Raw genomic sequence first — 27,697 nt, forward strand, 5'->3', positions numbered from 1 at the left:
AAGAGCACAAACCTTTTAAAATCTTATGGACTGATTCCAGACAAATAATCTTCAACCCAGCTAACTATTAGAATCACCAGTAAAACATTAAAAATGAAAACATAGCAAGTGAAACAAACAAAACCCCAAAAGCACAAAAAGACTGGGCCATTCCTTAAGATTCTCATTTGAGAATGAGAATGAGTGCAGGGGGCTGTGCTCTCAGGTGGCTTTGATGTACAGCCAGTCTTGATAATCACCCCTCTGGGACTCCTCAGCCACAGTGGAGCCTTCATCCAAGTAATTTATAGGATATTTACAGTCAGTGAGTACTTCTCTGTTCTCAGAACTGTCCTTCTGGGTCTGTGACTGATTTTCTTTTTAGCATTTCTCCAGAACCCCACTAAAGCAAAGAACAAATATGGTTGCTCCCCCTTGTCCTTGATAGCTTTGGTCAAACTAAAAACTGACTTTCTGTGCTTCTCTGAGTATTGCTGCCAACTCTGTGATAGGTGGAAAGACAAAAACCCCCACTGCAACATATGTGTGGTGAGTCCCACCACTGCCACCCCTAGACCGCCTCTCTTCACCATGTTGCAAAAATCAGTGCCACTCTCCCTGAACTTCCTCATCCATATTCTAGCCTTTCATCCCCACTAGCCTGGACTCCACCAGGCCTGGGAAAAAACAGAGTTTAAGGCAAAGAACAGAACAGGTGAGTAGAAAGGTCTTTTTCTTTTCTTCTCTTACTGCTGGGTCATTCTTCCCCCTAGTCAGTCACCTCTGCTCTGTTTTCACTCTGGCTTCTGTGCTTTATGGGTCCCCTGACCCAAAGGGTGCACTTCAACATTTTGCATTCTTATTGACAATGTTCACAATTTATGATTTTACAATTTAAAATTTTTATAATTTGTGATGTTTTACTTTTCCATGTCTGCAAGGTTGGTGTGTCTGAGAGATGCTCTGAATCATTCAACACTCGAGCAGTGATATCTACATGGCTTTCAAAAGCCCACCTTGCAGAGATCTAGCTTAGGTCTAAGTATCCTAGTCATCAATTAGCTCTCTGTCGAAGAGAAAAATAAAAGTGTTTTTTTGTTTGTTTTTTAAAAAGAATTCTTCTCTGTTGATCTGTGAATGGAAGCCAGGAAACAGATAGAGCAAGAACCATCAGATCTGTTTTTCTCCCCATTGTCCAGAGAGTAAATTCATCACACTGACACTGGAAGGATAACCTACTAAGAATGGCAGTAAAAACCCAACTTTCCTTGAGCTGTAAGAGCAGCTTTGTTGGGCAAGGGAAAAGGAGAGATATTAAAATTAGCAACAGTGATCTGTGAGAGGACAAGGGGAGCAGCTCAGAAACATGGAATACGGTTCACAATCTGAACCAAAAAAATAAAACTAAACTTCAGTTGGGCTGACATTTGCCTCCTTTGATGGCTGGAGGAAAACCAATCAATCATTTCCCAGTGGGGTTGGTAGTTACCATCAATGTAATGTGGTGACTTGGTGCTGAAAATAATATTACAAACAATGAATTGTCTGAAAAATAAAGAAAAAGGTCTCATTTTGGTACAATAGTACCAAAAATAATAAAAATAGGAATAAATTTAACCAAGGAGGTAGAAAGTTCTTTACACTGAGAAGTATAAGACATTGACACAAGAAACCAAAGATGATACAGACAGATGTAAAGGTATCCTGTGTTCATGGACTGGAAGAATATGTTGAAAATGTCTCTACAACCTGAAGTCATCTATAGAGTCAATGCAATCCCTATCAAGATTCCAATGCATTATTCACAGAAGTAGGAAAAAAACACCTAAAATTTATATGGAACCACAAAGACCCTATATAGCTAAAGCAATGCTGCTAGAGAACAAAGCAGTGGGCACAACACTTCATGATTTTAAGCTTTATTATAAAGACAAAGTAATCAAAACAGTACAGTACTGGCATAAAAACAGATATACATAGGCCAAAGGAACAGAATTGAAAGCTCAGAAATAAACTCACACATACACAGTCAACTAATACTTGTCAAGGAGCCAAGCATACTTGATGGAGAAAACACAGTCTGTTCAATAAATGATGTTGGAAAAAGTAGATATTTAAATGTAAAAGAACAAAACTGGACCTCTGTCTTACAACACTCACTAAAATAAACTCAAAATGGATTAAAGACTTAAATGTAAAACCTGAAACCATAAAAACTCCTAGAAGAAAACATAAGGGAAACTCTTTGCCATAGGTCCTGTCGGTGGATTTTTTTTGATATGACACCTAAAGCCCAAGCAGCAAAATAAAAAATAAGCGGGACTACATCAAACTAAAAATTTGCACAGCAGAAGACACAATCAACAACAAAGTGAAAAGGTAACCTAAAGAATGGAGAAAATATTAGTAAATCATGTAACTGATAAGGAATTAATATCCAAAACGTATAAAGAACTCAGACAACTCAATAGCAAAAAAACCTTAAATAATCTAATTAAAAAATAAGCAAAGGACCCAATTAGGCATGTTTCCAAAGACAACATGAAAATGGCCAACAGATAGATGAAAAGGTGTTTGACATCATAATCAGGAAAATGCAAATTAAAACCACAATAAGATGTCACCTCACACCTGTCAGAATGGCTATCATCCCCCTCCCCCCCCCTCCCCCCACCAAACACACCCCACAAACAAACTCCAAGGAATAACAAATGCTAGCGAGGGTATGGAGAAAAGGAAACACTTGTGTACTATGGGTAGGAATGTAAGTTGGTACACCCACTGTGGAAGCTCCTCAAAAAATTCAAAATAAAACCATTGCATGATTCAGCAATGCCACGTCTAGGTATCTAACCAAAATAAATGAAATTACTATGTTGAAGAAATATCTGCACCTGCACGTTCACCACAACATTATTTACAATAGTCCAGACATGAAAACAACCTAAGTGTCATTGACAGATGAATGGATCAAGGAGTTGTGGTGTTTACTATTCAGTCACAAAAAGAAGGAAATCCTGCCATTTGTGACAACATAGGTGGACCTTGAGGGAGGGCAATTAGACAAAGACAAAACTGTATAGTATCACTTTATATAGAATCTAAAAAGAGGCAAACTCATAGAAAAACAGATCAGATCTGTGGTTATCAGAAGTGGTAATTAGGTAAAGGTGGGCAAAGGGACAGACTTTCAGTTACGTGATAAATCAGATCTGAGGATGTCACATACAGCATCATGACTCTAGGTAACACTGCTGTATGGTACACTTGAAAGTATCTAAGAGAGTAAATCCTAAAAGTTCTCATCACAAAGCCAAAAAATTTTTTGTAACTATATGAGATGGCAGATATTAACTAAACTCACTGTAGTAATGATACCGTATATATACATCAAGTCATTATGCTGCGTACCTTAAACTCACACAGTGCTGTAGTCAATGTCCATTTATCTCAACAGAACTTAAACACACACACACACACACACACACACACACACACACACATCGTAGCTGCTTTCCTTATTACTTTGGGAAAGACTGCTGCTGATTAATGATTCCCCACCCCCTCAGAAGCCAGAAAAAGCCAACAGGTTATCTAAGAGAGTCAATCCCAAGCAAGAGGGAAGGTCAGAGGGACAAATGGACTGCCTTTAGCCAAGGCAGCTATAAACTTTCCTGGTAACCTACTACTACCTGCTAATCAATATTCATCTGTAACTGCTTATGCAACTTGAAGAATCAAGGAAGAGCTTCCTTAACATGCTAGAAAATGGTGCCTGTAACCAGAAAATGGAAATGACATACAGTAGGTATTTCAAAAGTGCTTTTTGAATAAATGGAAAAAGCATGGCATGATACAATATAGCTACAGACCATGGGAAATCCGTTACCTCAAAGAGAAAAAAAAAGTTTAATAAGGACTCATATAAGGCAGGAAAAATTGAAAAACTGAAACTGGAATTAGGTAAGTCATTGTTATCTTTATGTTCTTCATAAAAATAAAGTATCACTAAAGTGTTTGAAGTAATCCCGCCTTTGGTATCTTGCTGATATCTCCTCCACAATATGCATGGAATATGCATCCCTAATGTGAGAGTTTGGTCTCTGACTTATTCTCCATGAAATGGAACCAGAGTCGTCCAAGTTCACATTTGTGACAGAAGACTTAAGATGGGTCTGAGCAGCCTTGTTGCCACACTGAAGCAAGGATGCTCTCAAAGACATCAGCAGTGATTTTCAGAAGGCTATCACCACTCCCTTTGCCCCAGAGAGGCATCTGGGCATCAGAGAGAAAATGGTGACTGTGTTTTGGAATACGCAGGGTATGTGGACAGAGACATGAGTTTACTAAGATAATGCTAAAGCAAGGAATGGGGTGACACAGGGTGGGAAAGGTCACCAAAAGGTTAGGTTTCCAATCATTTTCAAGTCATCTCAGTTCAAATGATGATCATCCTATATTGAGGTCATTCCTCAATCACTAGATTATAAAACAAGGACACAGAATAGAGGCTGTTTAGGAGGCGGGAGGACTCTGGCTATGTGTTTGGCTCTTGCCACTGATTTGTTAACAGAAATCCCTTACTGATCCCTTACTGATGAACTACCATGGGGATTACCTTTAAAAAAAAAAATCCAGTCTGAAAACACTGTAGGGGTTCCATCTGGGACAGAAAGGTGGGCAAGGTCTCATGGGCTAGATTTTCTGAAGCCAGGTGGCCCTAGCTTCGAGGAGGTTGGGGGACATTGCAAGTAGGGTGTTGTCTCAGCCTGCCCCTGCACTGGAACCCACTGGGATGTGAGAGGAAAAGGTGGATTCAGCCCAAGACTCCCTTCCCAGATCAAGTGAGTGCATTTAGAGTAGATCTTACAGATACGAAAGTCTTTTGGTTTAGAGGGCTAAACACAGGCATGTTTCTTAAAAACAGCATCATTTGGGGCTAGACATACCCGTGTTCTGTGCTAGAACCTGAAGATAAATCAAAGTAGCTATTACTGGATAAAACATAGGTAAATGTCAAACATGGAAGTGTCCTGATTGTTTTGGCACACTTCTCATGATAAGCAGTTGTGACATCACTCTTCAGAAGAGGTTGGAGCTTCTTAACATGGTTTCATGCAAGAAATTAAACTGTTTTTCTTCTGTTGGAATATTTTAGTAGGTTACTATAGGGGAAAATAAATAAAAAAGGAAAGATACAAAGAGATTCCTCTTATACGAGGGATACGGTGGGAAAGACAAATGCAAAAGTGGGTAAATGTCACATGATGTCTGTTATCCACAAGAAAGAAAGATACCAAGGTCCATTAACAAAATTAAAATGAAGTTAATAAATAAATACCATTAAAAATATACAAGTTAACGAGTGCTTAGGGACAAATGGGGGAAAAGGACTGGCAGATCTGAGGAGTTTTTTTGCATTCCTGTAAGCACAAAAATGAGGTGAAACAAGATCAGTTGGAACTGGACCTGTCAGGACCAGAATTCAACAGAGGAACTTAACTGCTCCTGGTTGCTGTGGGAACAGCTCAATCTAATAAAAAACAGCAAATGAAGCAAAGAATGTTAGAGGTGAAGCAACCATGTCCTAGGTAGCTCCACCTGGGGAAAGATACAACAAGGAGTTTGGGGGAGATCTGTGCTCTAGGTAAAGACTGAGTTTATAAGACTAGAAAGCAGAGGGACGCCTGGGGGCTGAGGGGTTGAGCATCTGCCTTTGGCTCAGTGTGTGATCCTGGGGTCCTGGAATTGAGTCCTGCACTGGGCTCCCCGCAGGGAGCCTGCTTCCCCCTCTGCTTGTGTTCTCTGCCTCTCTGTGTGTCTCTCATGAATAAATAAGAAAAAAAAAAGACTAGGAAGTAGAGTTGAGTTCCATATAAATAGGTCAATCTGAGGCTACATTCTGAGAGGCCTTGGGAATACTGCCGTCCTACTGTCTCTCTCACTGAATGACAGCACAGCTAATAAATCATGGATTTTTATATCACTATTGCTTCACACGTCCAAGTGGCTGCCAGGAAGGAATATGAGGCAGGGAAACTGCAGTTGTTCATCCTCCTGGTAACCCAGTTCAATTGCTTGAGGTCAGAGAATTGTGGTTTCTGCTATTTAGACTTGCCCCCAGGCCCTCTGTACCACCCTGGGGGGTGGGCGGTGGGAAGGCCTGGGTGGGGTGTGGGAGTAGAACAGGCCATCAACACCACCACAAAATTGACAACCCTGAGCAGAGCAAGAGATACTGAAATGCACCTTGTTAAATTCACCCTCCCTTGTCCCCATTATTGGAAATCTCTAGAAACATGCTATTGGATCCACTTCAAGGCTGAAGGAAAAGAATAGGAGTTTGAGATATTATACCACGTCAGGTCGTTATTTCCAAAATGTGCATAAATCCTAAAATTGGATATGGCTTTGCAAACAACTGGCATGGGAAAACCCCATGAGGGCAGGATGTAAAGTAGCCAGGGTCCTCTCATGGGGAGCCAGTTCTGTAGACTAACAGGGGCAAAACGCCTGTTCCTGTCTCCTCTGTAGCTGTACTTGAGCTGCAAACAGGGAGTGCCACATCAGGTTGGGGAGAGTCAGTGCCACAAATCTCTGCTTGGCTGACTCAAGGTGCCTCAGCAATTGTGGTTCCCTTACCTGCACCCACTGAGGAGACATTTGAAGACTTCCATACTCCAGCAATAGTTCTGGAAATCCGTAAGAACCGTCAACTTAATGTGTAGATAAAATAGTTATTTTCCAGGTTTGTTTTTTTTTTTAAGTATTACATTCAACTTACCTTTCTCATATCTCACCAAAGACATGAGCACAGGTATTTTCAGGAATAATCTTTGCCATGAATTTCCCTCACGGGTCCCACTGGTCCTACCCGGAGAGCAGGACTTGGGGGGAACACGGAAGAGTTGGCACCTCCCCAAGCCCATCCCCGAAGGCTGTTCTTCAGCAAAAACATGTCTGGCACAGGCCACAGTGACATGGGAACAGCTTTTAGTTCACTGTGTAGGACACCACCTCCCTCCCCTGCCTCCCACCTTCCACCTCACAAAGGCAGACGAGCAACAGAGGAATGGGGGCAGAGAGCCCAGCCTTGAGTGCCTGCCATTAAGGACGCGGGACCAGGACCTTTCTACTAACCTGCCCCCTCCTCTTTTCTCTCGATGACGACAAAGGATGCATGGTTGGTGCCCAGAAACACTGAATGCCTCCCCCTAGTGACACAGGTAAGACCTGGAGTAACCCACCAAGGATGAGGTGAGGAATGGCAACCAACGAGGGTGCCAACTCTCTGGGGTTCATCACAATCAAACGTCTGTAAAGCAACAGCTTTTAAGTAAAAACATATGTCCAGTGCTGGGTGAACTCTTAGAACAGGGAGTTCTGTAAGAATTGGCTTTACGGGCTGCAAAGTCCAAAGCTGCTGCAGTTGCGACACCAGGAGCCAAGTGATAATCAACATGGTTGCTAATTTTATGTTTTGCCCAGTAAGGGCATTTTTTTTTTTAAATATAAAGAAGAAAGCTGTCACCTACACTATCACTATAATTTCCATAAATAAATAAGCCAATAAATAAACCAACTGGATAACCATTACACTATAAAAACTATCAAAAAGATATAAACATAGAAAATTTTTAAAAAGGTAGAGGCACCTGGGGGTTCAGTTGGCTGAGCGTCTGACTCTTGGTTTCGGTTCAGGTCTCAAGTCTCAAGTCTCAACCGGTGGAGAGACTGAGCCCCGCAAGGACTGCGCTCAGCAGGGAGTCTGCTTGGGATTCTCCCCGCCCCCCCCTCCCCCCGCCTCTGCCCCTGCCCCTGCTCACGTACACACAGGTGCACTTGCTCTCTCAAATAAATCTTTTAAGGAAAAAAAATTAAAAGGTAAATCTTTCCATTCATGAAGTTAGTTTAATGAAACAATTCCTACATTGTAATTAATTTCCTGGTTACTCTCAAATCCTGATTCCTACTGCAGACGCGGGTCCCAGGATAGTGTCTGAAGATGTCTAAGAGCCGCTAATGTAGGTCAGAGGCCACATTTTGCTGACAGATGGACACAACGTGGGCCAGAGTGGCGCACACAGGTCGGAACTCCCAGCATGGCCTCCAGCAGGTGCTATACCCCCTCCCACCAGAACAACACGCCCGCCCCTCCCTCTCTCCCACTCAGCACCAGCCTAAGGACCGGCACAGGGAGTACAGTTAAAAACAGAATCGTTATGCTATTCCAGTCCCCTTTGCAGAGCATGAGGTCTCTTACCCCAAGGGCCCCTCCCCTTAATCTTCTTGTTCTTATTCTTTCTTACTTTCTTTCCCACTTGGTCAAAAGTCCAGGTTCTTCCGTTCTAAAACCAAACAGTAGTGATCATGGGGTTGGGGTGCTAGCCACAGGGTTTTTACTCCACGGAGGATTGAAATGCCAGTTGAGATCAGGATTTCTTGGTACTAAGTTAATTGTTGTTCACCAGAATATCCACACAGGTACTTTCATGAGATGGAAAGAAGTTGGAGTTTTTTTCTAGGTCATTCAGTTCTCCCTACAAATATATAATTTAAACACTGGTAGCTGTTAAGTAGTAAATTATGTGATCAAAGGAAAATCCTAATAAATAAACTGAAAGGTTTCTATTCTCCCAGGATTTCTTGAATTCCAAATGTGCTTCATTTTCAAAGGTAAGCAAGAGTTTTTAACACAAAAGAGTCCACTAAATTCAAATATCTTATAATTTAGAATTACAACACATTCCCAAATATTCTGCCAAAATCCATTTTTACAACCCATCTCTGCCCCTGTGCCCCCCAACTAAACAGTTACTTTTTAGAAATTCAGCAAAACTCTCATCAATACACCCTCACCCCTAAAAATGCAACTATTTACTGAACACAGCATGGGCAAGAGAAAGCTTAGATGCCCCAATCCCTCTCATTTCTCTAAGAAACTTTAGCAAAAATGATTGGGGTTTTTTTTTGCAATTAAAATGTAAAAAACAAAACACAGCACAAGGAACGGCTTTTAGCCCAGCCATAGGGAAGAAGCTCAAGCTTTCTAAAATGATGGAGGTCATTAGGACAAGACTAGACTAACAGAGTGCTAAAGGTCAAGAGAGAGCAAGAGAAAGGAAAGAACTCCAGGGTTTGTGTAACATTAGCAAGGCTAAATGTTATCACATTTGTAAAACACCAGAATCACAAAGCCATATCCACTATAAACGAACCCCTCCCCCCTCAACTCAGAATGAAAAAAGTTCCTCCAAAGAAAAGGCAATTCCACTAAAGCTGAAGCTCTGTATTCAGGAAGGGGGAGGAGGACTGGATCATCAGGAGCTTTAAAAATTCATCCTATGGGTTCTTTCACTGGAAAATGCTTCTAGTGGGGTATGCAGAAATGTAAAAAGCTAGTTAACCTTAATGGGGGTTATTCTCAATCGTTGAAAGGAACATTTCATTTTTCTGCTGGTTTGTTTTGGGGATGTTGGATGAGGAAGGAAGGCTAACTAGCTTTCTTCATTTGTATGATGAATTCCAGCCCTACAGGAGAGCTGGAATCGCATGATGGCACTAGGAGAGGGTGGAGGCACTGAGCAGCGAGCTGGCATGAAGGCAAGGCTGCACACTTGTGTCATTTGACCAAGTTCAAACCTACGGCCACAGGCCATCCAGACAACATGCAGAATAAAAAAAAAGACTCAAAAGACCACTTTCAATATCTTAAAGGGGGGAAAAATTACTCCACAGGCAAGCCATTCTCTAATTGCAGAGCAGCAGTTTAACAAGCCGCCTGGCAATGAAATTTGAAGTGTGCAGCCACGTCTAATTCCATGAGATTTGAAGTGTGTGGTGCAGGGCTGTGTTTTTAATTGGGGAGGCACAAAGGATGGAAGTTGCCCTCAACACTCACACATGAGAAGCCCAGTTCATTACAAATAAGCTAAAGTCAGTTGTCCATGCACAGTACATGTATATTAAAAAAGTGAATAACATACCCATTCCGATAGGTCACTGAGCTAGCAAAATCAAAAACAAGACAGTAAATGGATATTTTAGTGGATGCAGGTCTTGCCAAAAGCTTTCAAGTAATTTGAGGAATCTTTGGATGCTTGCTATAGGGGGAAAAAAACAAAACCAAACCAAAACACAACCCAGGAGAATAAACGGGTGGGGGGTTGATTTCCCACCTGGTGAGTGTGTGGTGATTTCAGCTGGATGTTAGCAGTGGTATTAGATGTAGAAGTTTGCTTTTACTTGTTTTCCCCCAGTATAGTGCTGATGTCATCAAGAAACAGCAAGCAGCATGCTATAGTCTAAGTGCACAGGACTTTTTCATAATTACATTTATATAAGAAAATCCACCCAAAGAAAATGGTCAGTACCCATGTCAGGCAAATTTGGAATTTCCTTTTTCTTAGAAATATTACAAACAATCATTTTGATTTTTTTAAGCCAAAGAGGTACTTTCTTACCATAAGCTAAGGTCTTCCAGATTGCATATTTTAATTGGATAGGTTATCAAATGGCCAGCTCAAAAATGAATTATGAGTTATTTTGGATACATTTTCATAAGTATCAGCTTATCAGAGAAACATAAAAATCCATTGTATTAGCATAAAATCCTAAAATTATGGCATAATGTGAGAGAACTGTAAAAAGGGGAAAAGAAGGGAGGAAGAAAGAGGATATATGTTTAATGATAATTTGGTCTGTGAAAAAAATATATTAAAACCTTAGTTTGGAGGCCTTTCAGAAATTATTAATTTCTGAAAATTAAATTTTTTAAAAAAATTTAATTTTATTAAATTTAAATTTATTAAATTTTAACTATAATTAATTAAAAAATTAAATAATAATTTCTAAAAACGATGTCTGGCTCTTCGAAGAAAGAAGTTCTGTCAAAGGTACAGAATACCTCCCATATTCTTCCACAGGAAAATTTGTAGAGGATTCAGGTCTCAAAAAAATTATAAAGTCATCACTTCATACTTTACGGTTGCCATCTAAGAGTTTGGAAAATTCTGGGTCCACACCAAGGTAGAAAGAGAATAACACATCGATTCGACTCTACCTAAAATTATGGGAGCCAGGGTCTCGGGAACAGTGGTAACACAAACAGGCTACTGTTTCCACAGCTAATCAGTGATAGGCTACAGTCAACGGGACACACCAGAGGAAGTAAGGAAGCAATCCTTTTCCTTTTTCACTTGGTGCACGGGGACCTTCAGAGAGGAGAGAAAGCTCTTTTGCATCTAAATGCTGTCAGTATTTAGAGAGGGTGAGACGAAAGCCCAGAGGAATTCGGAGATTTGGCACAATCGAATTTCCAGTTGGCAACGCCAGTACTGTACAGGTGGTTCACCTGTCTCTCAGGTTCATCCCTCCAACAGGCTACCTCCACCCTGAGTGAACTCTAACACAGGACAGATTTTTATTTTATTTTTTATTTTTTTTAATAATAAATTTATTTTTTATTGGTGTTCAATTTGCCAACATACAGAATAACACCCAGTGCTCATCCCGTCAAGTGCCCCCCTCAGTGCCCGTCACCCATTCACCCTCACCCTCCTCCCCTTCTACCACCCCTAGTTCGTTTCCCAGAGTTAGCAGTCTTTACGTTCTGTCTCCCTTTCTGATATTTCCCACACATTTCTTCTCCCTTCCCTTATATTCCCTTTCACTATTATTTATATTCCCCAAATGAATGAGAACATATAATGTTTGTCCTTCTCTGATTGACTTATTTCACTCAGCATAATACCCTCCAGTTCCATACACAGGACAAATTTTTAAAGAGTAGTTTTTGACATATAACCTTCCCCAAGCTCTTTTTCACATGTAAGAACTATTTCATCAAATAGGTTTAATTATTTTTTAAATACAAAAATATTATTTTTGTAGCAGGGATGGACAACCAGCTGTAAGTTATAATAGAAAGGGAAGAACCCAAATCAGAAAGTTATTTTTCTCCACTTCAAAAGAAAAAGCAGGGGCAAGTTAAGTAGAAATTAGTGCCAAGGCATCCTACTCTAGTTAGGCAGTAGGCAGGGGGAGGAACTTCCCCAAGATGAGCCACCTCACAGGCACTGGAACTGTGGCGGCAGTGGACTCCCAGGTGTGGGCACTGAAGAGGGGCTCAGGGAGCCTGAGACAGTGGCTTTTACAGATTAGTGCAAAGAAAGTTCAGATTTGAATGCCTAATGGGGCCATTTTGATGTATCCTGCCTGCTCTGGCTTTAGGGCACATACAGGCAGGTCCTAGGACTCAGATCATAATACCTGCAGAAGGGACTTTGTAGTTTTCTCCAAAGGAAATCTTATGCACCCTTCTAAAGGTGTAATTAATGCTTAGTGCTAGATTTTATTTATTAAATAATTTCTCTTAAATGTAGTTTTGGAATGCCTGAGTGGCTCAGCAGTTGGGCGTCTGCCTTTGGCTCCGAGTGTGATCCCGGGATCTGAGATTGAGTCCTGCATTGGGGTCCCTGCAGGGAGCCTGCTTCTCCCTCTGCCTGTGTCTCTACCTCTCATGAATAAATAAAATCTTTAAAAAAAACGTAGTCTTTAAAAAAATGTCAATCGGGATGACGTTTATTTAGAACTGTGTACATAGTTCCTCCATCAGTCTTGTTCCCTTTCCATACAGATACCAAAATCAATTCTCATTCTGGTTCTTTTCTGGCAACTATTAAAGAAAGGCAAAAACCTCAGATTGAGAGGCTAAATCTGGATGATGGGATATCCCTTCTACAATATAGAAATGGTGGGAACCCAGGGTCAAGGATTCCTTACCAAGAGGTAAGAATCCTCTTGGTGTTCTTCATTCTAGATGAATTCATACAAGATCTCTAAGTCTGGGCACAGTTAAAGTTCAAACTTTAGTTGAGGGGCTTCTAACTCTCCTCATCAGCACCTGTTTTGATTCGTTCATTACCTAACAATCTCAGGGTAGATGTTTATCTTTCACAGATTCTTTTTAAATGATATTATCTTTCTGTGACTTTATAAAATGGATGAACGTCCTAAACTTGACCACAAGCTAAGTATCTCATAAATGTACTTTAACGACCTTTACACAAAGACAGTGTAATGTAAGATTAAGTGTCACTGCCCATTATAAGGTCACACAGTGCCAGGAAACAACCCCTAGATTCTCAGAAGGCACAGGCTCATCACTCAGACATGTCAACCGTGTATACCACATTTGTACATTTCTCTAGCAGCTGTGTTGCATGTAGTAGTCCCACTCTAGAGACAGGGCAAATGAAAGCAACCTGATGCTCCTTTTAGGGTTACTAGGACTATCACATAAGCATTATGGGAAATTAAAGAACTACATCCCAGTGAGGATACCTGTGAGAAAAGTCCTTCTAGAAATATTATCTTTCCAGGTCACACTTCCCAGTCAAGGTTAAAAGGCTAATTGTGTATGAGCATTCTAGACTAAATACAGCACCTAAAGCAAAGCATGATTTTATGCATTCATGATGTTATGTGTTTTGTCTTATCTAAAGTATAACATTAATATGGCAATAACATTAATGCATTTTATGTTTGTGTGTGGGTTTTTTTTTTTTAAGTGGTAGAAGTCTAACAATGATTAAGTCAAGTTTTAGAGAAAACCAGAGCCCTTATCAGGAGGAGTGCAGCTGGTAATTGTGTTAATCAAGGCCTTTCACTTTTAGAAACATGATGTCCATTCACGTCAAAACCCACTTGTTCTGTGGAGTTCTGTGCACCCGGTCATGTAGTGTGGCCTTCTTCCTGTGAGGTATCTGAATGTGAAAGGAGGGAGTAGGGCAGAGATGAAGAGGAACCAGTATATATTTTCTGCACTTGTAAAGATTGCAATCATTGAATTTTCACCCAATACTATGAGGTAGGTTGCATTTTTAAGATCTGGAAAGTAGGGTACAGAAAGGAAAAATAATTTGCCCCAAAGGTCACTTGATACACATAGCCTGGAGGGAAAACACATCTGGCTCTAAAGACAGCTCTTTTCACTACCAATGCTGCTTGCCCTCTATCAAAGTCATTTGTAAGGGACGGTGGGACTGAGGGCTCAGAGGTCAATGGTGACATCTCGTTTAGTGCCATGTCCTGCTGAAAGTGGCTGGGTATTTCACATACTGTAGGCCTGATCAAACAAAAATGTGAAAATATTTTAATATTTGTATGCAGGGGTTTTACTTCCAACTCCAGCCATTTAATTGGCCACAATGTCAAATATCTCTCTCTTGGTGATTTTCTCCAGAATAAAATCAGACAGGATTTAATCAGAGTCAAGTTGACCCAAAGATGAATTCAGCTAGGGTGGACTGTGGGGGGCACCGCATGTTCTCTGCCTCATTTTTTCTCCTTTTCAACATAAAGCTGAAAGGCTACTCGCTATAGCTGAGGATGATTCAATAAGAAACTCTTGTTGTTAAACAAAACTGGACACCTTTGTTTTCTTTTTTGGCAAGGGGAAGTGCTGTAGAATTGTAAATCCTTGCAAAAATACTTCTGCACATGATCAAATGAATAAACAAACAACCAAAGTCATTTTTAAACATGTTCAGTTGCTGCACAGCAGTGAACAGACACACCACACGAGGAACAATTTATGGCTAGAAGGAAAAATTACACTCTTCAAAGCATCCCATTTGGTGGCAGTCATAATCATTAGTGAAAGTAATATCTATTTAAAAGCAGTAAATGCCTATTTCCAAACAGAATGGACTGGCAAAGAAAGGAAACATCATCCCACTCAAACATCCCCAGGCTTCCCAGAGAATCATTATAGTCTGTCATGTTAACTCACTTCCTCCCACCCCCCTTTTTTCTTCCCTGCTGAATATCGTCTAAAATTAAATTAAGTACTAATGGTAAATGTGCACAGAAATCACTTCAAGAAAGTAAAACAATCAGACTTAAGAGGTTATATTAAAATATTATTTCTCATAATAAAGATCCAGAGCCCGGATGGAATTGTGAGAGCATTCCAAGAGGGTTACATAGCCTCTTGGAATGCTGTTAGCCAGGTGACTAGTTCATACAACTAGCAACAAATAACGTCTTAATAATTTCAAAAGAGTTCCCTTTCCTATCAGTATTCCAGCTCTCCTTCCAAGTCCCTTCCTTCTAACTCTAAGATGGCTGGTCAGTGATGATAATGATGATGATGATAGCAAATGTGTCAAGATGAGAACTATTATATTCTCTTTGTCTGGTAAAATAGCACAAAAAGTCAACACAACATATATGGGAAATTTCAGAGTCTGACCCAACCTGGTGATTATTGTTATCCAATGAATATTTAATAAAAATGTCATGGATCCTTTATTGTGGACTCAAGTTTTTAAAAAGAATGAATCACCCAGAAAGATTTAACATACTGGTTTTTAAATAGGGCAAATTAAAGATGGCCCCTGAAATACATAATTATATTGAGTAAAATTCTACAACAGGGCTGGTATTTAAGGTAGGTCTTATTTGTATGTTCCAAAATTAAGTATTCATTCTTATCAAGTTGATATCTACATTATTTTTGGAAAATGAATTGCTATTTATTCTTTAAGACAAACCAAGTTAAGACTATCATTTAAGTGCATGGCAATTAAGAAAAGCGAGAATTATAACCAGAATTTCTGAATTTACTTTGTCATGTACAGAACTTCTTGAAACACACAAGCTTAATGAAAAAGAAGCCCTTTTAAATACACTTTTCGAACAAAACAGGATAAGAGACTGCCTAAGGGATAATTCTCCAGTTAACATTGCTTCTCTCTATCTTCCCAATTTCTGTCATTGGGCCATAAGTTGGCAGAGTCTAGCTGATCTTGTTTGAAACTTAAAGTGCTAATATTCCAAATCAATCAGCTCCCCCTCACCAAAGAGGTCTATACATGAGGAGTTGCTGATTTTGGAAAAAGAATCAGGAATTAAAAATAGATTTGTTCCACTGAGCTGAAAGATATATGCCTATAGAGGAAAGCGTTGGTACTAAGGTCAATGCAAGAGGGAAGTGACACAGACTTCAGTGAACATGCAAAAAACAAAGACTCAACTGTGTTAACACTCTCCAGTACAAAACAAAGCTATTCTGAGGTGGCTGACAAAAGCATATTATTTTAAACCAAAAGAGCAAAGAATTATAAACACTGGTGTTAAGGATCCTAGAAAACTAATGAAACATTCTAATTATATAGGTGAGAATACAATGGGCCCAAGAGATAATTCTTGTGTAAGATCACACTACGAGCTGGAAGATGACCTACATGTACTGGTTCCCTTGAGTCCTTGGTCATCATTTCTTCTACCATAAATGAAACATTTCTTTCTTTTTTCTTTTTTTTTTTTATTTTATTTATTTATTCATGAGAGACACAGAGAAAGAAAAGCAGAGGGAGAAGTAGGCTACACACAGGGAGCCCGATGCGGGACTTGATCCCAGGACTCCAGGATCATGCCCCGGGCCCAAGGCAGGTGCTAAACTGCTGAGCCATCCAGGGATCCCTGAAACATTTCTTTATTATTTATGAGTTCATTGGAGTCAAGTGAGAATAAATTGTGCTACGTACTACAAATTGTTCTACCTACATGCAGTTTACTCCCCAGTATTAGATGCAGGAAATCAGACTTGCAATTACAGTACAGAAAGAGGAGAACTATTTACTGACTGTTGCTCTGCAGGGGCACCTATCCCAGACTTGTGGGCTCAACAAAGACTTCTCAGTGGATCCACTACTGAAACTGGCTCCTTGAATGAGCAGTAGAGGGAAGTTCCCATTACACAGGGGAAGAGAGGGAACAGGGAAGCTGTTCTAAATGAAGGGAAGAGCTGACACACATGATCAGAGGCAAGAGAGCACTGTCATATTTGAGGAGGTCAAAAGAATTCGGAATGACTGGGACACGGAGTGCCTGGGGGAAAGTGGTGAGTGACTGGGCTCATAAATCCTGAAGGGTTTTATGTCTAGCTTAGGAATTTGGAATTTTTCTCAAGGTAATGGGAAGACAAAGGGTTTTAAAACAGGTAAGTATAATGATTAGATCTGTATTTTGGAAAAAACATAATAATAGAATAGAATAAAAAAATGGTGGTGAGGGTGGATAAGTATAGGAGAAATCAAAGCAGTTAAGCTCCTGCTATAATATAGAAGACAGAGTCTAGCCATCTAGAGCAATATCTAGGGGAGATAGAGACAGAGATTTGGATTTGAGATATTCAGGTCACAGAATTAAAATAGCTGATAATACATGGATATAAATAGATGTAGGTCATTTGGGAAAGAAAGAGTCAAAATAAGTCCAAAGTCTATGATTAAAGCCATTCTGACATGAGAGGTATGGAGCATAACCCCTCAGTTTAATACTTAGGACCATTCTACTAACAATAGAAACTCAAGACCACTCTATATTTTCTCATCATGAGTGAAATCATGGAGCCCTGGGAGTCAAAGACTGAATTCTACCAGAAATCCTCACCAAACTGCTAATAACCTAGTTATACTTCATTGTGGGCAGTCATAAATCTCCGATGAATTTTTTCCAAGAAAAATAACTGCCTAACTGGCATCCTCCCTCTCAACACCCTCCTCACATTTCCTGGTGAGTTACAGGTTAGGGAAGGGGGAGTAGATTCAATGTCCTATGCCCTGCTCATGCAGCATCAATGGTGATCTCTTCCATTTTCTGGTGGAAGCTGATTAATCAACGGACTCAGAATTAAGGCTGCTCAACATTAAGAGTTAAACACAGAAAGATTTAGTATCTCTAGGTGGATCAGCTCAAGGATCTGAAGGTTTCCTGGTTTGGAACTGGAGGAATGAAATGAAGCATGCACTTCCAGGCTGTGCTGCGTCCCAATACCCACCAGGAATGTGAATCAGGTACTTACCCCTTCACCACCATTTTCACCTGTGTTGGCAAGCATCTCCTGCAGGGCTCTCACAGAGAGGGACTGTTCCAGCACAAAATTGCAGACACAGAGATCTGGAGGAACGTACTGTGGAAATAAAACCAGAATGAGGATACCTGCTCACACCAGCTGGGGACCAAACAAGAACAACCTCAAGGGCAAAGAGCCTATGAATCAGTGATAGGTGGATGGATGAATGAGCAGGAATGTAGATTTCTCCTTATTCAAGGTAGGATGGGTTTCAAGCTGGATTCTAAAGGATGCAAAGAAGAAAATCCCTAATTTGCAAGGACACAGTGACCAAGGTGTCAGGAGCAACCTAAGTGTGGCTTGTGGTATGTAGAGGAGAAGTGCACACACACAGCCGTGTTGAAGAAGGGAAAGGTACACTGATCCACACTAATGCCTAAGCAGTACCAAAGGAAGAAAGACACTGGGACCTCATCCACAATAATTTGTAAGAGGGCAACGGACAGACCACAATGCAGCTCTGGACAATAGTGACCATGACAGGGAGTCTATTTACTTAAGAAAAACCTGGAAACTGCAGCATAAAAAGGGGTGACAGAGAGAATTTAGAGCTACACAAAGATAGGTCTGAACAAAGGAATATCCAAAACTATAGGAATTGATGACCCCTAGGACAATCACTCTACTATGTGCTCAGGTGATATCATATTCATGGTCGTTCTGGCACATTTCTCAACAACAGTTAAAGACAGCCTTTGCTCCATACTGACCAGTAATAGCTACTGCTCACTGAGTACATTCTCTGTGCCAAGCACTGTTCTAAGTGCTTTGACCATATTAACTCCCTTAATCCTCACGACCACCCTGTAAGATAGGAATTATTAACATTCCAGTTTACAGCCAGCAAAACTAAGGCATAGAGAAGTTAGGCCATCTGCCTAAGGTCATGGCTTCTATTTGTCAGAATTGGATTCAAATCCAGGCAGACAGTCTCCAAAGTCCCACTCAACTTATACTGTTCCTGCCACTGATGGAAATAATAAAGATATTTTCACAACTAGAATATTTTCAACCTGCAAATATTTAAGTATTACATTTATATAAAACACAGTGCTTGATAGTGACACACAACATCATTGCTCCATAGGACATTATAGTCTAGTTTCATGACACACTATTTCCCTTGGGAATAGTTTCCCTTGCATACTAAGCCTCTGTTTCCTACAGGATACTGGAGCACACAGATACAGGAGAATAACAGGAATGAGGAACGAGGTCCAGAAGTCACCAACAGCTATGTCTAATACTCTGAGACAGGTAAAGCTGTTTCCATAGAGCTCCAATTTAAAAAGCTAAAGAAAGGGATATGGGGTGGCTTATTCAGTTAAGCATCTCCCTTCACCTCAGGTCATGATCCCAGGGTCCTGGGATTGAGCCCCGCATCGGCCTCCCTGCCTAGCAGGGAATCTACTTCTCTCTTTCCCTCTGCTTCTCTCCCCACTTGTGCTCTCTATCTCTCTGCCTCTCAATAAATAAAATATTTTTAAAAAAATAAAAGCTAAAGCAAGCCTGCTAAGGCACAGATAATCACTGACTTCAACATTTTCATTGCTAAGATAATAAATTGGTAATCTTTCAGTTCCTTTAATTTTGAAGTGTTTTTTACATTCTTCATTCTCCCCTAACCTCAATGCCCTCAAATAAAATGATGTTCTACTTGCTGGACCTACTATTTCCCTTTATTAAAGTTTTCAGATCCTCAAGCCAAGAATGGGTAAGCCTATAGGCCACTTCAATTTTGAGGACTCTTCTACTACGTATATTTCTACTCAGGGTGACCATGGTCCGAAATCCCCAAAAAAAGTCTTCCTAGAATTCTAGTATGACACACAATTGCCCAGTTCTTTTTATGAAAATGACTACAGGAGAAACTATAATCAAGAGACAACAGTTTTTTATATATTTCTTGCTTTGTTTTCAAAGTCTGTTCTTGCTGTAGGTAATTACCTCATTTATATGGGATGTGAGTGAGCAAACAGATGTTAATGCAGGGCAGAGTGTCACATCCAGAAAATGTTTCTAGAGTACACATGGCATCATTATAAGTAGCATACAATATGATAATACATTTCCCTAAAGGCCTTATGCCATAAACATATGTCTTCTAACTCTGTTTCCCCAAAAACGATGCCATTGCAGAAACTTTTACAGAGGTTCTTTCCCACCACTTTTTAGTCTACCTGGATCTCATGTCAACAGAATAGGAAGCAAGAGTCAGGGTTTGAGTGTTTCTTCCTCTTCCACTTTACTAAAACAAGTGATTTGGAGATTTTCTATTCAGGAATGTCTACAATTAGAGTTGGTACTCTAAAGGATACTTTTTGCTAATCAACTGAGTGATTTCAACATCCACACCCACTTTTATAAGATCCCTGCTTAGTCCATTCTCCTTTAGATGTAAGTATTCACAGGCCTAAGTGCTAGAGATCCTGTCCTGGCATGAGACTGTGTGATTCTACATCACTTTTCTTTTTTCCCCATGTTTGGTTTACTTGGACAGGAGACAGGAACACTCCTCTGCCAGCACTGCCATCATCCATCCTGATGTAGGACCTACCCATAATACAGACACTAGATATGCTCCAATTATATTATTCTTTTCCCTCCAGATACTAAAAGTCCCATGGTGGTCATGACTTAATTACTGGTGCAAATGGGCACATTTGAGTGGGAGATAGTGGGCGCAGGGAGAAAGCATCACAAAGGAGAGCACTAGACCTGTACTGTTCTACACAGTCTCCTTACAGCTGAATTTTTCCACTTCTAGAGTGCAGTCCCTGCCTAGAGCCTGTGCTTAGGGGTGAGGTCCACCAGTCGAACAGCACACAGAAGGACATGTAGGCAGTGGCAAGGGAGAAGACAGGGCAACAGGAGTATCTGGAAAGAAACAAAACGCAAGTAGTAACTTGTGACATAAATGGAGTACAGAGCGCACACAGAGCCACCTGACCTGCTACACCAGCTGCCATCCTTCACACCAGCCTGAGCTCCCACCCACCTCCATGTTCTTCAAGAATGAGCAAAGGCCACTTGTCCATCAAAGCTAATTTGCTTGCAGTGTGAGAGTCCCCCAGGAGGTCAGCTCATTGTCTCTGGGCTCTGGAGCCTGTGCCTCAGTCACTCTGCCTGGCAGGCATGCCACATGTGTTTACAGATTCTCAGCACAGAGAGAAGGACTCTGTTGACATCTGTTCTGAAATAGCTCTTCATCTCTCTCCCCAGCTCTGTCCTCTGCCTAGAGAAGCACTACATTCCCAAATGTCCTACAGAAAACCTTGAGATTCCAGGGCCCTGAGAAAGCCCGGAACTAGGTGAAAGTAGTAGAAAGGAAGGCCTGTGGACTCTACATGTTTCGTAAGTCTATGTAACATTTTCCTCACTGCACTGAAAGTTTTTTTGAGGTTTACCAAAAGCAAGATGGTGGGAATCTGCTACTCTTGTTATCACATTCACATAGCATTTTTTCCACCTAGTACCTTGCAATATGCACTCAGCACTGTGCTAGCTTGTATTAGCCAAGCTTTTGGAGGAAGAAAACGGGAGTCATTTAAAGCAGGGGGCGGGGGGGGGGGGGCTGTCATCTTTCTACTACACTGTTTCCCACACTCTGTTCTGGTTATCTAATTCTTCATGCAGTGCAGTCTGTCTCACTAGATTGTGGGTATCTTGAAAAATCTGTGTCATTCTACTTTTGGTATCCCCAGTACAAAGAACAGCAAGTACTCCAGTCTTTCTGAGTGGACTCTGTGTTCTAGAATATCTGAGAGTATGTGGTGATGGTGACTGTGGATGCAAATAAATTGTACTGAGCACTCACCTGCCTGGCTGGGCCCTTCCTCAAACCTCTTATGATTCAAAAGGCCCCTTTTCTTTCATTGCAATGGGTCTCCTTCCACTTCATTAATCTATCTGGTTCTCACACAGCCAGGACTCTGTGTATCAATAACTTTGAATTAAAAGCAATAGAGGGTATATTAAGTGTGAATACTCTAGCATAGGACTGCCTGAGGTCCTATATCTGTTCAATGAGGTTGAATGAGTTGAATGGGTTATTAGTTGAATGAGGATAAGTAGGTAACTTAGTGTCCTCTATCTCAGTTTCCTTATCTGTAAAATAGAGATACGATATCATCTATTTCTCAGAGTAGACAGTTTTTATGTTTAAAGACCTTAAGATAGGGTCTGATACATAGAAACAAATATCAGATATTATCACAGAGCAGTGGAATAAAAACATCAATAAATCACTTATATATTCATTTATATAGATCTAGTATTTTTGAAATTCTTACTGTGCATAAGGATAAGGCAATTGCCCCCACCCTTTAAGGTTGGATGGTTAAGTAGAGTGTCAGGAAAGCAAACAGACAATTTCCAAAATATATTTCTTTTTTTTAATATTTATTTATTTATTTATTTATTTATTTATTTATTTATTTATTTATTTATGATAGAGAGAGAGAGAGAAAGAGGCAGAGACACAGGAGGAGGGAGAAACAGGCTCCATGCCGGGAGCCCGATGCGGGACTCGATCCCAGGACTCCAGGATCGTGCCCTGGGCCAAAGGCAGGCACTAAACTGCTGAGCCACCCAGGGATCCCCTCCAAAATATATTTCAAAAGGCCCAGGGTGAATAAGAAAGTGAGGAAGCACACAGAACTGAACCTGGCTGGGCAGAAAGATGGGGAGGGGAGACAGATGAGGGAGATGGTGAAGAAAGCAGAAGGGAAGCAAGCAAAGGGAGTTGAGAAGCAAGGCTGAGGAAAAAGTAGGCATCAGACGGAGAGAGTCTTGAGTCCCCTTGTCAAGGAGTTTTGACTTTATCTTCAGAGCAATAGAATGTCACTAAAGGAAGTTATGCAGGAATTAATCTAATAAAATTTGCATCTTTGAAAGATCATGGCAGGCCCACTCTGAAGGAAGTTAGACCAAAGCAGAGAAACAAACAGCAGGTTGTTGCCATGTACTGGTTATGAGGTGACAATAGCATGAATTAAAGAAATGGTGCTAAAGATGGAGATAAGAGAATGGATTTGAAAAATCTTGAGAAGGTAGGAGAGCTAAGACCTGGCAATTAGTTGGATGTAGATGGAGGAGAAGATGGCTGGTGTTTCTACAGGATGGGAAAGAGTACAAAAGGCTGGGGTTCAACAAGAATAGTCATACCAAATATCAGAAGGACCATAGAGATTGTAGTTATGCTTGGCAAATTGTTTACTAGAGCCTCCCATTTGGGCCAACAGAATAATGATGGGAGAGTGGAGGTCTCTGTGACTGTATGGGTATCCCCACAGATGTCAGCAGAGGGAGGCTTAACTGAGAAAAGAGTGGGAATCTGAGAAGATGACACATATTCTTCTCCATAATAGGAGTATTCCTGGAGACCCAGTCTCCATAATTAGCCCAATTAACCTCACTTGCCTTTCCCAAGTCCATTAAGAAGTCAGCCAGGATTTAGAGAGCACAGCAATACACAGTCAGTACTGCACTAGCTGCTGTGTGGGGACAAAAGAAAAATAAGGTATGGTTTCTGTCCTTTAAGGAATTTTTAACCTACCTGAAGAGACATCTCCTGTACAGGAGACTTTATAAAACAGTGCAAAATAGAATATTCAATGCTAAGTTGAGGGGTCTGAGTTACATGCCCTGTAGGACACAGAGCCCTCTCAGCAATGTTGTGATTAGGAAAAAGCCCAGCCCAGGTTGGAGGGTGGCTTCAAAAAGATTTATGTGAATAAGAAGTTCCTGGCACATAAAAACAACTCAAATTTTTGTTTAATGAATGAACAAGATGGGGGGAATTCTTCTTTCCATTTTATCGTGTCTTCTTCCCTTCTGTTTAAAATTCCGTTAGTTGAAGCAGCATTTTTAAGTTATGAGCTTAATAGAACATCTGTCCTGACATTCCTTTGCTTTTTCACCCAACTCCCCAAAGAAAAAGGTCAAGCGCTTGCAAGTGTCATCAATCAGTAAGGGAGTAAGCAAAGGAAGGAGAAAGTAGAGAACAAATCCCGTTTACTAATTTTTCTATCTACACTTCCCATTCCAGTCCCAGGACTGAGCAGCTGGATGCATGTGATTGACACTGTATCATACTTATGTGCTGATGGATTTACATGGACTCAGCCCTACTGAAGTGGGTAGGCTGCAGAGCCTAACCTGCAAGGTGAGGTCATTTCTAGTGTCAGTCATCTGGGGAGCAGCAGTGACTGTGAGAACAGAGGCCAAAACTAAGTAGGCAGAGCTGAGGTTGCTGGGAGAAGTGAATCTCACATTCTTTGATCTACATTATTAAGAGCCAACGTAGCCAGTGGGATGTTCTTGGGCAGATGTTCCAGAAGCATCCAACCAATGACAGAACTGAAGGTAAGAAATAAGGAACTTGGTCAGGTGTTTCTTTCTTCTGGGCTTCCGTGTAAATAGAGACAGGAAGAGTAAGCACATTAACTGCACAAGAATCAAAAACTTTAAGCTAGAATGTTGGAATATATTTGAACTTCCATTTTAATTTTTCTTGTGTTATCCCTTAGTGTCTAACAAAAAATATTTTTGAAGCTCTGGCCTTTTTTTTGGTTGCATTACATAATTTCAGGAAAGAATTTTGGTCTACAAGTGAGCCAAAACATTAAAGCAAGGTGCCTCAGTATGGCCAGTGGGATGGTAATAAGGGTAATCAAACAGGAGAACCACAAGACAGAAGCAAAACTTGGGGCAAAGTTGAGGTCCTTGACAAGCCCCTTGACAATAGGACATCTCTATTCAGAAGCCTCAAACCTTCTGAATTTTATTAATGAGGACAGTATCTCAATTGCTCCCTTCATGCTCTATTTATGCTGCCTGAGATAGTCCAGTCCATGAATAAATATGGCTGGTGTTTAATCTCATGGCTCTAGATTTCAAACTGTGTACACAATGAGAGTCTATTTCTCCAGGAGCACTCCATGTGCTAACAGGCAAAGATGGACTTAGTCCCCAGTGGCCTGGCTTCTAAATGCACCATTTGTTCCATTTCACCACACCACCTAAAAAAAAAGATTGATAACCATTACCCTATGATGGCTTGATATAATCCTAACTCAAAGACCATAGATGAGAAGGCTTCCCAAGTCTTCTGGCACAGAAACCTAATTTCTCCTCCATAAGATATTCCAGTTGGCATATCTGAGTAGAATTGGATAAGACCAATCCTCCATGAGAGAGCATCAGGATGGCCAGAGATGGCATGTGTAGCTTGAAATTCAGGTGATTTAAGCACTCCACAGATATGATCTCATCCATCTACAGTAAACATTAGCTCATTTGTGGATTTCTTCTCTTATTAAGAATACATAATTATTTGCATTGTGTTTATACTTCAAAGGCAGAACAAGTCATTAACTAAACTAATACCCACCTCTTGTCCCAGCCAGGTTTTAAGTATTTACACAGTTAAGTACTTTTTAAGCCTATCTTTGTCACCTCTAAGTTTTTGATGGATTATAATGAATAAAATTATATAGTGAATGTTTAAATCTGAAGATGTTGCCTAGTTTCCAGATTTCTGTAAAAATAGAAGATGATTCTACAACCCTTTCCAAGGCAAATCAACTGAGATACAAAGGAATTTGGTAAAACTTACATAGGCAAGTGGAGAAACAAGAATAGAACCCCTAAATACATCTTAAATATATTTGCTTATCTCTATAATTTTACCAGGTATTGTGCTGAATTATTTATAAATACTCCCATTTAACCCCAACCCTTAGGAAAGATATGATAGCCATTTTACAGATGAGAAAACAGACTCAAAGGCTGAAAAAGCTTTCCCACGATCGCATACTGGAAATGGCACTTAGATCCTGAATTTCAAACTTAATATTCTGACTGTTCATGTGTCAGTACTCCTGAAGAGAAGGTCCTGTCCCTATACCAAGCTTGCAGAATTCTAACCACTAGGCTGTCTCCTCTAAACTCTTACACTTTAATAAAAAGTTAAGGGCTTCATATTAGATTCTTGACTCAGAGAAAGTTCTCTATTTTGGAACGGCCACTGAGAATGCAAAGACTACAACTTCAGTTAGTGAGATAATCAGAATCCAGATGTTCCTGGCAGGCAAAATCATATGCAGTCCTAAAATCTGAGACTGACTTACCATATAAGTGCTCTCTTCCAAAAAGTATTCAACTCTGGGCATGATGGGACAGGTTTCCACCAAGGGTATACATGTATAGATTTTAAGAATGTACATACCCAGATTGTAAAAATTTTGAGAACAGAGACTTTTCCTATCTGTATTTAAGAGAAGTTATCATGAAACAAAATTTTAAAATGTATAACAACGATGTTTTCAAAGATTTTATCTGAGAGACAGAGAGTCAGAGAGAGCACAAATGGAGGGGAGTGGCAAAGGCCGAAGCAGAGTCCCCCACTAAGAGGGAGCGGGATGCATAACTTGATCCCAGGACTCTGGGATCATGACCCGAGCCCAAGGCAGATGCTTAGTTGACTGAGCCACCAGGCACCCCAAAACTTGCTTAATTTTTTATGTTTTGATATTATGCTATGATAAAGGATGGAGAATCTTTCTGAAAATATATACAGATACTATTCATTATAGTTGAGTTCCAATTTTTGCTTACATTTTTGCCAACAAAAGCCATTATATGAAAGTGGTGAGGTACACACATATTTTAAAGTTTTGTTTAAGTTATCTCTATACCCAACATGGGGCTCAGACCTACAACCCCAAGATCAAGAGCCATATGCTCTTCTGACTGAGCCAACCTGGTGCCCCTCACAAAATCTAAACATATGGCTGGAAAACATTCTTTTTAGGATGAAGAGGAGGAAGAGGTAGTTACCTCTGAAAAGAAGTGAAGAAGGTCCCTTCTGATAGATGCCTGAGGAGTCAATTATAGGAATGTGACAACTCTCAGCATCCACCGGTCTGTAGATATGTGTGAGGAGGGGTGGAGGGCAGAGGGAGAATTTCAAGCAGTTCCATGTCCAGTGGGAAGCTCAATCTTAGGACGCTGAGATCATGACCTGAGTCAAAATCAAGATTTGGACGCTTAACTGACTGAGCCACCCAGGTGTCCCTAGGTGCATCTTTGCTGCAGGGATGAGGGATTTGCCCAGGAAGAACTGAAAGCTGTGGAAAGTCACTGCTGCAGCCCAAGGAGACTTACTAAGCAGAAGCATTCACAGCCATGGGCAAGCAATGGCAGCACCTGATGCTATGCTGGTCTGCAGTTTACTATAAGACAAGAGCAAGGAAAGGCATGGAATAAGTTGACCACGTTCAAGGAAAAGGAGGAAGTTTATCAAGTTATTAAAAGGTATTGATATTTTAAAAAAAAAGGAACCTTCTAGGAATCTAAATATTTACTTAACACTTGCTAAAACATTTTTGGTTGTTTTTTTTTTTTTTTGATTAATTAATTTTATTTTAGAGAGAGAGAGAGAGAGACTGCACAAGTGGGGGGAGGGGCAAAGAAAGAACGAGTGAGCCAGGGACCCCCGCTGAGCACAAAGCCCAATGTGAGGCTTGATCCCAGATCCTGAGATCATGATCTGAGCTGAAACCAAGAGCTGGATGCTCAACTGACCAAGTCATCATCAACAGTGTCAATGAAACTTTCTATGCAAGGAAGGTGCCACTGCCACCTAGAAGCAGGAAATCTAAATTGCAAGACAAAAGTCCTTGCCTTTGACAAAAGTCTCCTTGAGAAATGTCAATTAAAAGTGAGGAAGAGGGATCCCTGGGTGGCGCAGTGGTTTGGCGCCTGCCTTTGGCCCAGGGCACGATCCTGGAG

General features: G+C 40.6%; 1 protein-coding gene across 3 annotated transcripts in view; it reads right to left on the reverse strand.

Annotated features, from left to right (window-relative positions):
• Positions 1 to 27,697, reverse strand: part of RYR3 (ryanodine receptor 3) — a 518,005-nt gene that overhangs the window by 298,348 nt on the left and 191,960 nt on the right. For all 3 annotated transcript variants that reach the window (XM_038579912.1, XM_038579911.1, XM_038579910.1), the window contains exon 3: positions 17,852 to 17,959. In XM_038579912.1, the coding sequence (XP_038435840.1) occupies positions 17,852 to 17,959 (108 nt within the window). The remainder of the gene's footprint in view (positions 1 to 17,851; positions 17,960 to 27,697) is intronic.

This window comes from Canis lupus, chromosome 30 (genome assembly GCF_011100685.1).
Source record: "Canis lupus familiaris isolate Mischka breed German Shepherd chromosome 30, alternate assembly UU_Cfam_GSD_1.0, whole genome shotgun sequence".
In the NCBI taxonomy this organism is placed as follows: domain Eukaryota; kingdom Metazoa; phylum Chordata; class Mammalia; order Carnivora; family Canidae; genus Canis; species Canis lupus.